Source organism: Trichinella spiralis (assembly GCF_000181795.1).
Source record: "Trichinella spiralis strain ISS 195 chromosome Unknown Scfld4, whole genome shotgun sequence".
In the NCBI taxonomy this organism is placed as follows: domain Eukaryota; kingdom Metazoa; phylum Nematoda; class Enoplea; order Trichinellida; family Trichinellidae; genus Trichinella; species Trichinella spiralis.
In genome coordinates, this window is record NW_003526943.1 from 532,356 (window position 1) to 547,053 (window position 14,698).

General features: G+C 28.5%; 4 protein-coding genes across 4 annotated transcripts; 2 read left to right on the forward strand and 2 right to left on the reverse strand.

The window, feature by feature from the left end:
* Positions 1 to 252: 252 nt before the first annotated feature.
* Positions 253 to 2,031, reverse strand: Tsp_00086 (prolactin-releasing peptide receptor). The gene is made up of 6 exons (XM_003375880.1): positions 1,796 to 2,031; positions 1,415 to 1,619; positions 1,274 to 1,318; positions 929 to 1,139; positions 666 to 879; positions 253 to 340 (listed from the first exon to the last, which is right to left on the reverse strand). The coding sequence occupies exons 1-6, from the start codon at positions 2,029 to 2,031 to the stop codon at positions 253 to 255; spliced, it is 999 nt and encodes a 332-aa protein (XP_003375928.1).
* A 7,176-nt stretch (positions 2,032 to 9,207) lies between these two features.
* Positions 9,208 to 11,595, reverse strand: Tsp_00085 (dual specificity mitogen-activated protein kinase kinase 4). Its single transcript, XM_003375881.1, has 9 exons — positions 11,411 to 11,595; positions 11,197 to 11,362; positions 10,407 to 10,526; positions 10,226 to 10,345; positions 9,989 to 10,040; positions 9,784 to 9,911; positions 9,629 to 9,706; positions 9,358 to 9,552; positions 9,208 to 9,306 (listed from the first exon to the last, which is right to left on the reverse strand). The coding sequence occupies exons 1-9, from the start codon at positions 11,551 to 11,553 to the stop codon at positions 9,208 to 9,210; spliced, it is 1,101 nt and encodes a 366-aa protein (XP_003375929.1). The 5' UTR covers positions 11,554 to 11,595.
* An 857-nt stretch (positions 11,596 to 12,452) lies between these two features.
* On the forward strand, positions 12,453 to 13,008 carry Tsp_00084 (hypothetical protein). Its single transcript, XM_003375882.1, has 3 exons — positions 12,453 to 12,528; positions 12,610 to 12,719; positions 12,817 to 13,008. Exons 1-3 carry the CDS (start codon positions 12,453 to 12,455, stop codon positions 13,006 to 13,008), a joined length of 378 nt encoding a protein of 125 aa, XP_003375930.1.
* Positions 13,009 to 13,149: 141 nt separating this feature from the next.
* Tsp_00083 (hypothetical protein) lies at positions 13,150 to 14,399 on the forward strand. Its single transcript, XM_003375883.1, has 3 exons — positions 13,150 to 13,431; positions 13,460 to 13,632; positions 14,294 to 14,399. Exons 1-3 carry the CDS (start codon positions 13,150 to 13,152, stop codon positions 14,397 to 14,399), a joined length of 561 nt encoding a protein of 186 aa, XP_003375931.1.
* Positions 14,400 to 14,698: the final 299 nt, after the last annotated feature.

The window sequence follows — 14,698 nt, forward strand, 5'->3', positions numbered from 1 at the left end:
AACAAATTTCTTTTAATTAATTATCTATGAAAGGAATAAAAGATAATCAAAATATTAATACAATATGGGGATCTTTTAATTTTTACTGTCATAACATCATTGTACGCTAATGCGACATTATGATTGCTACAATTTATTTAAACTGAAACAAGCGTCATTACAATTTTAACTCCAAAAATATTTAAAACAATCATAATATGCTAATAACTTCTCATATAGTGAAAGGTAGCATACAATGGATTTTGTGAAAAATTATATTATAAGCTGTTTTAATTTAACAGAACTGAACTTTTTAGACATTTTGTAGAATGGCTTCTGACAAATCCACTGGTTCACGGCACTAATAACGTTGATTTTATTTTTTAACATATTATTAATTTTTGTAAATTGCATTATATAGCAAAATTTTATTCATAATTTTTACTACAGTTTTCTAATAATTTATCAAATATGAATAACTACTAGATGTTTTATATACTTCCAGAGTATGTTATTGGAATAGCTTTAAAAAGCGCTATTGCTTTGCATTATGACCAATATTTGACCAAGAAACAAAAAAAAGAATTTTGAAAATTTAATTTAATTGAAATTTCTTCTCAAAAAATCATTCGTGTAAATAAATAAATGTCAGGATTGAAGAAATTTTCTCATTTAATATTGCACACTTTTCTCCATTGAGCAGCTGAGCATTCAATTCACGTAGTACTTTGCAGCAGTACTTTTTGAAAATAATATGCTTTTGCAACATGCAATCAATCAAAATTTGAGTTTCGACGAGTGTTAGGAATGTTGTGATCGCTTCTGTTACTCTTTTCAACCATTTGATACAATTTGTCATTTTGTTTTGACTCATCTGCCAACTTCCAGGATGTATCCAAGCTGTTAAATTTTTTTTGATATCTACGACCAAGCAAATATGAAAAAATACGCCGAAATTCACGATTGAAATGATAATTCATCCACGCATATAATACGGTATTCCAACTGCTGCTGCTCATGGCTATTAAATGCGAAACAAGAAACAAGAAAACAAAATACGATTTACCATCAAAGTGACTTGGCATAACATCACGCAATATATTTAGCACGTTGAATGGAAGCCAGCATAAGCCAAAAATTGCTACCATTAAAGTAAGCATCTGAAATTCAATTAATTTTAAACGTAATTTTATGAAATCATTTTCAAAGGCCAATAAGTTAAAGTTATATAATTTTAAAATGTTGAAGTACTTCATTTTTAATATAAACTGTTAGAAATACAATCATACTGTACCTTTAGCAAACGCTTCCTTCGCTGCAAAGCTTGATCTGATTTCAACTGCAAAACCATTTTTCTCTTAAAAATGTGAAACCAAATCCTCAAGTAGCAGACTGTTATTATTAGAAAGGGAATCCCGAACTGAAGAGCCATTACGCTAAACCCATATGCAGCTTGAAATTCATGGAATTCCCATAATTCTCGACAGATGTAAATGTCACATTCTGCCAAATGATACAAGTCCATATGGAAGCCATACGGGGCAACCAATAGTAAACTCAAGATCCATATTGCGAGTATAATTCCAAAGCATACTTTCATTTTCATTCTCTTTTTGAATGGGTTTAATATAACGATGTATCTATAAATATATAAAATATTTAATTGAATGAACAAATTTCTTTAATTGCTTTTCAAATCAAAAATTTCTTTTTAAAAGTAGAATAAATGTAATGGATAGGCTACATATTACATTCGACGAATAGAGTTTTTATTATTAATTGACGTAATAAACAGGGTGAAAGATTATGAGCATACCTGTCCAACGCAATAGCTGTTAAAGTGAACGAGTTGATAAATATGCTAGCACCTTGTATCACTGGCAATGAATGACACATCACGGCTCCCCAAATCCATTTACCCAAATACCCGTACATTGGTGTAAGCCATAATGAAGTCAGCGTGACAAAAATATCAGAAACAGCCAAATTGCAGATGAAAAAATTTGTAACAGACTGAAGACGGCGGTTGAAAACAATAATTCCAACTACCATTAAATTTCCAATTAATGCAGTAACAAAAACTAACACATACAGAGAAACCAAAACTACTTTTGCTGCAATGTGTTCGTGAAGTGGTTCAGATGAAAAGATGCAGGAGTTTGAGGACATGTAAATTTCAGATTTTTTTTCTTTAGATAATTTGTCAGTATTTCAGTATTTCATTAAGCCAAAATGCACAGTCAAAATCTTCAAGCTGTCATTCATTGATAGAAGACAATATTTTTAACGACCCAGATGTTTTCAAACTTCATAATTCTAATTCTATTTCTAAAAGCCATAAATTCATAAAACACTGATGTGACAATTACTTTGCTATATTATATCATAGTTATTCATATTTTTGCATGTTTTAATACTTATTATGCAAATTTAATAAAGAAAAAACTATATTTCAGAATTAAAAAAGAAAAGTTGTTTTCTGCAATTAGTGCAAATGATTAAAGTTCATTATGCTAAATTTATCAAATTATAAAACAAGCTTCAAAACATTTGGCTATAAATAAATTTGTTATTTTGAAATTTGCATGAAGTTTAAAATATCATAATTTATCATTCATAGAAGTGAACTGAAATAAAAATTTAAATTCAAAGCACAATAGTAAATACACAAACAGAAATTAAATAATTAAATAACTTTAAGTAACAAACACGCATTTTTAAGCTGAAGTAAATAATGAAATTCAGATGATCATTTGCAGTTTGCAAAGTAAATATCAGAATTGAAATATAAATAATAATAACAATAAGCTTTCGAAATCCTTATTCATAATTTTAACATTAGTAGTGTTTTTTAAAAAGTTCTATTTGACAAAATATACATAGTACAAGTTACAAATGATCAATTTATTGAAAAAATTTTTAAAAAACTCATTAAAATTGAAAATCACTTCATGTTTTTAACTTGTTAGTCATTTTTAATAAAATGCAATTTCAATGCTTACCTGAAGCGAAAATGCACTGATTAAAATAGCTCTAATAAGTGCAATCAATTTTTCGAAAACTTAATTTGCTTCCAGTGAATGCGTAAGTCACCAATGACAGACATCCATTTTAATGAAAATCAACTGCTGCTTAGATGGCATCAAATGTTCTGCAAAATAATGATACAAATTCTATTATGACACTTTGTAAAATGAACTTTTCCAATAAAGGAAATTTCGTATTAAAGAAATTTGTTCTGTTTTAATTTTCAAATTATTTTGGAATAATGGTTAAAAATTATTTTATAAAAGTGGCAGTGCTGCAGCTTTTTCACCATTTACTGACGTGAATTATGCAACGTCATTTAAATACACACGCTTTTTATCAATAGTGTGAAGTTATATAATTATATTAATTTTTCATACAGTAAGTGATTGAAACAACAATAGTTCTGCAAAGCAGTTTTTTTATAATTTAATAAAAGCAAATTAAAAAAAACACTGGGATATCACCATAAACATAATAATCATTAAACAAAGTTAATTTCAAAAGATAGTTTTTGATAGTTCATAATTTTGTTTAAAAATTTTGCAAAAATGAAAACTGCGAACGGCAAATTGACGCTATTTTTTCAGTTTAATGGCATTTAAAATTAAAAGTATATATTAAAATTATGTAATTGAAGTGTAAAATTTTTGAATAAAATTGCTTTAGCATTTCAGTTTTAGCAAATTAAAAATAATTAGCAAATTTAATAATAACAATAGCAAGTTTCATCAAATAACTTTTAAATTGTTTAAACATAAACTTGTTTAACATTTATAGTGTGGCAAATTATGTTTAAATTTGCCTTGAAACAATTATTTTTATTCTAACATCTATACCATACTAAAACATGTTCTTCATCTGAAGTTTGAAAATGAATAAAAATCAGCATCGTTCAAATTTTATTTGAGAACCTTTTCTATTTTGTAAAATGAGAAGCTCATGATAGTGCACATTTTTAGCATTTCAGAGTAGTTCACACAACTTCCATTTGCATACTTTATAGATTTTGCATTAACAAGTATTGTCTAATTTATAATAGTTATTTATTTAATATATTAATTAAATTCATATATCAAATGTATATTAATTAAATTTTTCAATTGATCACCTTTTTATTTTTGAGATTCATGTAACTTATATAAAAGGTTAGTTTATTTATTAGATATAGTTCATATCTGAGAATTTTTTAAAATATTTACTTCAAAAATAAATTAAAACTAAAAAGTAATATTCTATTTTTTCTGCAAATGTAATTTCTTGAAATCTTTTATGCATTGTTTCATGCAGTGATTTATACTTTTGATTTTAAACGTAAAAAATATCATAGTCATAATATTATTATATATTTTGGTGTCCTTTACATATATTGTAAATTCGAAAAGAAATGAAAATCCAATATTCATTGTCATGCTTTTATATTTTAAACACTCTGAAAGTCATCGATTTTGTAATAATTAAGAGCTAACATAGTGTTTTGATGATGCTGGCAAAATTTTCAATTCATTGTTAATTGATTTTGGCAGTGAAATCGATTGAATAAACTATTTGTTTCCAAATTAATTACATAGCCATCAACAGATCATGATAACAATTGAAGAATTGAAGTATATGTATAGTACTGCACTATAGTTGCATATTGGAGCTTTAAAGTATCTAACATGTGCACTTCATTAATAGTAATGATTACATTGGTTATTGAAATATTCTGTTCTGTTGAAAATAAAATTTGAATGAAATAAATCTATATTAATTCATCTACAGCAACGTTTAACGTATAAAATCCATTCCTTTAATACACAATCAACTATATCTGATCAGTATAATCAAAGAATAAAGTGCCCAAATACATGCAGACCAAAGTCTAAGTATTTACTAAACATGCATGCGATAAAATTTTGCATGAGAATTTGAAGATCTCATATACTTAAACTAAAAAATGAGACGTTACAAAATGTGCATAATTTGTTATCCATCTAGTTTTTCAACTGTTTTATTCAAAAGTTGAACAAATGTGAATATAAAATTTCAATACATCAAAAATTATAAAAATTGCATTGTAAGATAAAAATTGTGAATGGTAAAATATATTTACTTTTTTGCTCATTTTGTTCGTACGAAAGCAATAAACAGAATAACTATCAGACCATAACTTCATAATGGGCAGTTGAAATGCAAGCTGGTACATAAATTAATTTGCATAATCATTTAATTAATATAACTTGTATACCAACAACTTGTATGTGTGACAAACAAAGTAGAAATTTAATATTTTGTAAATTGCTTATTTGTATGTAAAAAAGCAACAACTAAAAACAGATCTATATCAAAGATAATAATTTCAATCTACAAAACTGTTGTCATATAAAAAGCCAAGAATTGAAGCAATTCCTATCATGGCATGTTAAAGGAAATGGTAAGAATATTTAATAAACAGTCTCATAGTATGTTATTTTAAGATCACAGATAGGCTTCAAGCTGTGCAATTTTGTTAACACTAATCACGAGATGTCAATAATTGCCAACTGATAGTCGTATTACGGAATACTCATTTCTTATTTGAAGCTAAGAATAGATAAGATATGATGCGATTAAGTGTAAAACCCAAAGCAAAGTGTGAATGCATATCATCGGTTGGTAAATTTTTTGATTTTATAATCTCAATTATCCTACGTTAATCTGCTCTCATTCACAAGTAATACAATTAAAATCTACCTTAAGTAAGCTTGTGTTTCTCATATTCTATGGAAAGGATAATGCTAAACTTTCAATGCTTTTGTCTCTCATAAAGTGAAACATAAAATATAACTGGCGATAAAAATAGAAATTTTATAAAATGAAAAATTCTGCGATTGCATTTTTATAATAATAAGATAAAAGATTAAATGTAAACACACTCACACGCATATATAGCACTATGATTTCATCTAACAGTTGAATGGAAAATACTTAGAAAATTTTAAATATTAAAGAAAACAAATATGTATATAAATAGAGAAAATTTAATTTTTCCAACTTACGTTTAAATTTCTACACCAAATTTTGGTTGTTCAGTCATAGATAGGTCTGCAGCTGAGCAAAATATTGACTATTTAAAAGTTTCCTGATTTCTTATATCAGCCTGCATGAAATTATCCGTAACTTAAGATCAAAGCAAGTACGGGTGATTGTTGTAGTTGAATCAATCAGAATTTTCTCAAGTTTCAACTTTAATTGACCATGGAAAGTCAAAAGTTATTTAAATTCAATCTCCAATATATCATTTTATTCGTGTTTGCTGGTTTTCTAACTATTCAAATTAAAAAACATTTAAACATCCACAATACGTCGTTTGCAAAGCAGCAACGTTATTTTTCTGCTTGCTAAACATTTGATTAAAAGAAAGAAAAGAAAAACAACAATATCAAAATATTTTATCTTTATAAAATTGAATTATTCAATTCAACAATAGAATTATTATATATGTAAATAATGTCACGATGTAATATTATAATATTAACTATAGTAAATAAGAAATAAGAATAAAAATTAAAATTAAATGCGCTGCAAAAAAATCAAAAAGTAATTAAAAGTAAAAAATTATGCTGCTTTTTGTTTTTGCTTGATTGATGATTACTGGTTTTTTAGATATTTTAAAAAAATACACATAATTGTAATCTAAAAATAAATTCGATTAGTGAAAACGTACTCATTTTACAATAAATATTATCCAAAATAGAAATGGAAGCTATCTGAGTCAAATGATATGACACATCATCACATGTGAAGCTGCTTCATTGTCGAACGATTGCAAATCAAATGCTTCATCTCATCCAATCGATGTTGTCCAATGCTATGCCACTAATTGCCTCTGACAGTGGCGTCGAGCAAAAACAGCATGCTCAGTTTCATGCATTAACGTTTGTTGGCTTTGTTCTTAATTACAAAAGATCTTTTTATTTAACTTTTCATTTTCACCATTACCATATTAATAATATATCGCCTTTACAATTGAATATCATTAATCATCACTTTGTTATATTATGTGTGTTATTCAACTTTTAGCCAACAAAATACACTTTTGCTCTTGTTAAAATTTGACATTATATTAGAATTATTTCACGGCCAAATATTTTGCAAATGCGGACTTGTTATTCAAATTAGAAAGATGCAGATTTTAAGAAACGCCCAATTAATTCTTGTTGCTGTTGGTAAATTTACAAAAAGTCGTTTATTTTAATCAACTAAAGTAAATATGTTGATCATCAAATAAATGCAGATTTTTAAATAATTTCTTCTTTTTTTTGAATCAAATGCAGATCAAATTTCTTACTTACATGATTTCTGATTTCTTCTTTTTAACATCTTAACCACAATAGGACTTATGAACAAATTTAACCTGTTCTTATTTATTAAATTATTCAACACCATTGTAAGCAATTTGCAATTAACAATAAAATTCATTCTGTGTAATAATTATTAATGGACCAACCAAAATGAATTTGTGCAAAATAAAAATTAATTTGAATTCAAATTAAAAACTCTTAGAAACTGTTTAAAATTTAAAAATTATTACCGCAATAAAGTAATGAAATAAGAAATAATGTTTATTTACAACGAGCATGATTCATGACAAATGAAGCAAATTCGAATCATCTGTTGCAAAAATTGTTCACTAAATAAGTTATTTTTTTAAATTCATCACTAATAGGCATACTTTGCCAGTGTTATTATATGTGTCGTTAATAAAAGTGATGAATATTAAAAATTGAAATTTCTGTATTTCAGTTTTACATACGTCCATTTTTAGCTGCAATTCAGAAAATTATCATTCAAATAACTTCTCTAAAGTACAAATTCTAATAAATAATTCTTTTTTTAAACAATTTTAATTGTACATACATTGTCATAAAAGAAAATGAAATGAACATAAATACTGTAGTTTTAATTGCTACAAAATTTCAGAGTAATGTGTGAATTTCTCGAAATCATAGTAACCTCAGTGAAGTTGAAAAATACTGATGTCAACAAATCAAATGACAGAGCAAGTCATTCGTAGTAGATGAATAATAGCCTATAATTTTTCAGTCTAAAAATAGTTTATTTTTCTACTGTAATGGGTTCAAATTTTTTGAAACTTACACTTCCATCAATACAGTAGTACTTTGAATTTTTGTAAAAGATAAGTAGAGCAATAAAAGAAAAATTAAGAAATTTTGCAATTGCCACGTTGTTTGCTTGTGAATAAAAATTCATGTCAAAATTATAAATTTAAATAATAAGCATTTGCAATACTTACACATTGAATTTTACAAATTCCGTTTATATGTCTTTGTACGTGTGTGCAGAAACTCTGTGATGAAACCAATTTAAAGAAATAAGCACAGCGCATTGAAGAAACCGCTTCCTTACTGAACTGCAATTATTTTGCTGGTCGATATTTGCTATTTAATCATCCCCCAAAGTGTACCATCGAATTTCTCGTTTACTTTGATATATCAGAAAACAGAAAACAATCCTACGTCACATTATGTAATTATTTTAAAAAATACATGTAGAAAATTTGCTAATGTACGTTATTCACCAAAAAAAATGCTATGCCCTTACTAAAAGTTACTTTTTAATTTTTTCAATTTTCGACATCTCAAAACATGCACAAAGAAGGTATCGTCATTACTTCACATTTTAAATTATGTTAATTTCGTTTCAGATCAAGTTCATTTATTTAAAAAGTAATGCATACTTACAAAATTTGTGATACAAATTGCTAATTAACTTTTTAAATAATATCATCGTTTCTATTTTTATCATTAAAAAAAATTTTCACTGCGATTGTATCAACAAATGACTGTTTTTCGAAATTAACGAGTTCAGTTTAATTTCATATATATAATTACATTTCAGAAATTGAATTTAATATTTTTATATTGATTCACTTTGAAAATACAATTGCACAGTTATGTGCGTAAGAATCACATTTGAAATATTTATATAATGTAAACCCGATTTTTCTCATCAACATGAATTACTGAAATAAGACACATCAGAAACGTAAGGCGTCTAGCGCCTATACAGTTACATTGCTTTACGTTTACGCAATCAATAAATACATAGAAATTATGAGCCTGAAAATAAGGCAGAAAAAGTTATTTCTTCATCGCACACAACATTCACACCATTCTATTCTACAGCTTCCCTAACATTCTGAATAATTTGTAAAATTCACTCATTGGACATTGACGCATTTGAATCGAACACACTGCAAACATATGCGCCAACATCTACTGCTTCCCGTTCATATTTTGTAATAAATTTCGTCTCCTAAAATGTGAACAATGCGCAAATCGCACTTTAATTTCACTTTTCATTTACCAAAAGTTGCTTATATTTTGGTCGTTGTTCTTCATCTTTCATCAGGCAGCAATTGACAAAGTAAATGAAATCCATGCTGAAAAATGGATAATCTTTTGGACTAAGCAAAGGCGGGTCACCATCTACAACTTGTTGCAATTGATCAAATACAGAATTCCAAGGAGGATATGGAAATTGGCCAGTGGCAATTTCAACCTCAAAATTAAAATAAAAACACTGACTACAATATTTCAGCAAATATTTCTTTGAGAAAAAATGGAAATAGGCATACCAAAGTTATACCCAGACTCCAAACATCAGCGCGTACATCGTAGCCACGTCTGCTTTTGCAAGGGTCGATCCTTTCCGGCTGAAAACAAACTCAATATGAATAGATACTAAAGTTTATGAATTGCATTCAACATATAATTACAAAACATTTCTTACTGCCATGTAAGGTTTGCAACCAGCATCCCGTGTTCTAGCAATGGAATCGACAAGTTTACCGGCAATACCAAAATCACAAAGTTTTATACGACCAGAACGATCCAATAAAATATTGCTTGGTTTGACATCTGCGAAATAAACCAACTGCTTTTCTATGCTCCAGAAGAGACAAACAAATATTTTAAAAAAGTTCAATAAATATTACCTCGATGAATTATATGAAGCTTGTCTTTCAAGTAACTTAATGCTTTAACAGTCTAGAAAATTCGTATTTTTCAAGTTCAAACAAATTAACTTTCAATAATCTAAAATTGCATATAAATGGAAGCGGTGAAACACTACACATTTAAATAAAAAATACTGCCATCAATATTCCAGAAGTTTTTAAATTCAAACCTCTAATAAACGGAAATTTTCAAGAAAAAATTAATTTTTCACTTACAGCAACAGCTATTTTTCCTATGATTGGTTCAGGAAGCCTCTGCCTTGCATTTTCATATACCATCTTGTAAAAACGTTCTAATGATGTATCCATCAGCTCCATGCAAATCCAACAATCTCCCTTTAAAATATAATGAATAAATTAATAAAAAATTAATGCACAATTAATTTTTAAAAACTACCTCTCTAAAAATAGCTCCATAAAACTGAACAATATAAGGGCACTCGTCTGATCGCATGATGACATCTAAATCCATCAGCAGTTGTTTTTGTTCTTTATCATCGATCGTAGAATGCATACGCTAAAAGTTTTGGTATTTTCAATGAGCAATAATTTATTCAAAACCGAAAGTTTTATTTACATAAAAGATCATTTAACTTCACATTGAAAATAACATATTAAATGTGATGCGTTTTCAATATTATCCAACAATCTAAACAGGGACTAAATAATAGAAAAATCAACTGTCATTCATTGTAATTATGAAAACCTTAATCCCTTAATCCCGAAAAATATTCCGCCTTAATTATTTACATTATTATAAACGTTAACAACACTACTTGCGTTGCAGTATTAGAGCCTGAATATTTTTTTATAAAATACAGTATACTGCATCGGAAGCTTCAGAAGAAACTGAATAGCTCGTGAAGATTAAGAGTAACAATAAAATTCTAATGAAATACTGTTATGTGAAACGAATTGTTTTCACTGCAATAATAACTTGTCATGACTGCAGTGAAGTAATTAAACCAAGCATGAAGCAAATTAATATTAAACTTTCCGTACTTTAACATTTACAAGTTTTCCAGTTGAAACACTGATGATTTGTGATGATTGATGTTTAAAAATCGAAACAAAGTAAACAGTTTTACATTATGCTGTACTTTTTATCGATAAAATTATTTGAGATGTTCATTCACATTAAATCAAAATATTACATTAAAAATTGCTTTCATACTAGGAAAACATACTTTTACTGCCATAACGGTATTTGATATCTGATGACGCATTTTGTAAACGACACCAAAACTACCTTGACCAATTTCTCCAAGATCTTCCAAATCGTCGGCAGTGAATTCAAAAGTTTTTTCAGGGCTGATTTTTAAAATTCCAGATGATTGAGATCTTATAATATCCCTTAAAACATAATTTTATCTTTGAATGCAATCAGTACAACCGAGTTACAGTTGTGGCACACTGTTGACAGCTGGCCAAGTGTAGCCACCAGATTTGGCAAGGTCCATTGTAGAATCGGATCCTTGTTGTTGACATTTTCGAGTGCTAACTTGAGAAAAATCCAAATTTTTCAATAATGGTCTCCTCGACATTACAGTTTTCAACTGAGAGCAAATGAATCACTTTTCAACCTTAATAATGACATTCGTTATATGAACAAGAAACAAAATACTTTACTGTACTCTACTGAATGCTGAAAAAGAAAAATCTTATGAAAATCATACTTTAAGTTACCAACACAAATCAAAAGTTGGTATGCTTTCAATGAAACATTTATTGCAAAATGGTCCGCGTAACAAGAATCTTGTAAAACTAGACAATCCCATTTTTTCAATCTTGTTAGCACATAAAAGTCAATTCAACAGACGCTAGTTAAACTACAGTTAATAAATGTAATTTTCCCCACTAATTTACAGATTCATTTGCTTTTACAACTTAATAAAAAATATATGCTTATATCAATTTCATTCAATCTAACAACTAAAAAGAAAAAATATATATATAACATATAAAACTAACAATTCAAACATTTTCGCCGAATCAAAATTAAAAACTTATTTATAACTGCTACACATATTTAATTAGCAAAATAAAACTGTGAAAAACTGCATTACGTGTCTAAAAAAGTAAACTACTTTCATTTATTCCTGTCTTTATTGGGATCTTAATTTTAAACCAATATCAGATAAAAGTAAAAATACTATACTAAATTAACTGTTTTTTTAGTATACATATTACTATAATTCAACGTTAAAATATGCCAGCACCTTTGTAAAAATATCATTATGGGTAATTATTATGCTGTCATCATCTAAATCTTTACTTACTTTTCCCTACACTTTTTTATTTACAAAAGTTGAACTGCCAATTAATATCTAGTATCCTACGGTCAATTTCAATATTTTCAAAAGAAATGCACATTTCACGAAAAATTCTACTTCTTATTGGCAATTGAGCAAGCATACCTTTCTCATAATTTTGATAAAATAAAATGTTTCGTGTACAGATAAACAATAACCATTTATCACGCGTACCGACAAACACTGGGTACAATACTATGCAGTCAGGTACAATACTATTTAATAATACTGTGAGATGTGGCAAATTAAATGCTTCAGTGTTATTTTGAAAATGCTATTTAAGTTAAGTTCAATGTTCCAAATCGTATCGAGAGCATATGGGATTGATTGTTGATCGTGAGACTCTGAATGTGATGGATGATCAGGCGTTACGTCGGCTCACGTACATTGCCATTCAGGTAGCAAAACGTCATGAACCGACCTTGAACAACCTTAAATATACCATCCTGCTTTACAAGGCTTATTTTGACAAACTAATCAAAAAGTACTTCCCAGTTGAGATTGGAAACCCACGGGGTCTGCAAGGATAGCTTATATGGACCGCTCACTGCAAGATCGGATACGAAAGGATATCTGTTGCACATGGCCGAAGATGCAAACTCGAAAGTACTTTCCGTTGCGATCACAGACATGGAGGTTGAGTATCAAAAAGAAAAGAGTGTCATCAGTAGAGCCATCCTAGACTAAATTAGCCATATCCGAAGAAATTCTCCAAAGATCGACGGGCAAGCAAATGTAAAGGAGACTGTCTTGTCAACTGATCAGGTCGATGATATAATCTGATTTGGATGGATAGAAAGAAAAATTTCTCAAGTGGTGATCGACACAATGAGTGATTATCCTGTCATCTTTTTACGTCCTGAACCCTTAAGTTATTACAGAACCAACAACCATACTACCGTAATTCTTTTTCGATCTTCAAGTATCCATCTGTTTACGGTAGTTTTTCCATTAGGTCGTCTAGACCAGAGATGCGCAAACTGCGACCGAGCAGCCGAAAATGTCCAGCCGTGGATAAGCAATGCTAAATTGAATAAATTTTCGGCAACAAAATATTTCTTGTTATGCACCTCATTCCATGCTTTTGGAATTGGCCTAAACCCGGTCGTAGTAGATTTTCAAATTATATTAGACATAGGTAGATTTTCAAGCAAAATGGATATCAATGGACAGCGTGGTTGGGCTTACTTGCGGCCATTATGATATTAAGGATGCTGAATGCGCCTCCAGTACTCAGAAAGTTGCGCAGCCCTGGTCTAGACAAATACAGTTGTTAGACGTCGGTCAGCGTTCGTTACACATTTATGTATTGTTGTTTTAAGTTGTCAATTGGTCCGTATACATTTTTTGCGTCACTGGATTGAACATTAAAGCTTCGTTTCAGTATTTAATTTTTTTCAAAATTTCAAATATCAAAAGCAATGTTTTAACTTAATCAGGATGTACATCAAAAAATTCATGTAAATAAATATTCAGTATTTGTAAGTATTCTGCAAACATCGCAAACATATTTGATGTAGTAAACATTTTATTGTTTATTTCTTATGAAATTTGTAATTTAATGATTAGAACAATGCTTTAAAATTTTATTTTCGACTTTTAAATTTACTGTCGTCACAATATGTAAAGATTTACAGAATATTTACAGAATAAATATTACGCTTAAAGGCATTGAAAAATTAAAAGGGACATGCATTTTCAGTTCTCATTGTTGGGCGTTGTATTCACTTGATTTTTGCTTTATTTCATTCATGTTGCCAAATATGTGGTCACGTTTCAAGACTTCATTTCAAATAACTCATTTCCGTGCTTTAATTCAAAATTTAAAAATTTGCAATTGGATCTTTAATTGAATCGTGCAACAATCAATAACACTACTCACAATGATCAAGTATCTTAATATAGAAAATAGACGTGCCCTCACGAAATCGGTCTTAAACTTTGATATTGATTTTTTACTTTATTTTAACAGTTCAATATCCGATCACACCCTTGATCGTGCACACACCGCTTTAATAGTGAAATCGCTTCCCAAATACATACTGCACGTTTGGGATTTTGAGACGATGCAGCATTAGATTGAATTGAAAGACGTAAAATTGCACCAGCATTATGATGATAGTGATGAAAGTGAAATTTCGACACCCGAATCTCAAGTGAAATGTTCAGTTTTAACTTCTTTCTGGTAGCTTATTTTCCATTTATTAAAAATTAAAATTTATGTATTTGTTCAACATGTAAAGTTCCTTTTTTATTGCAGTTAGGATATGAAATTACGAATTGTATAAATTTCTTTAACTGATAAAAAACCTATAATAGACATTGGTAAATTTTATTGCAATTTTCTGAAAACAAATTCAACGGTTGGTCAGATAAT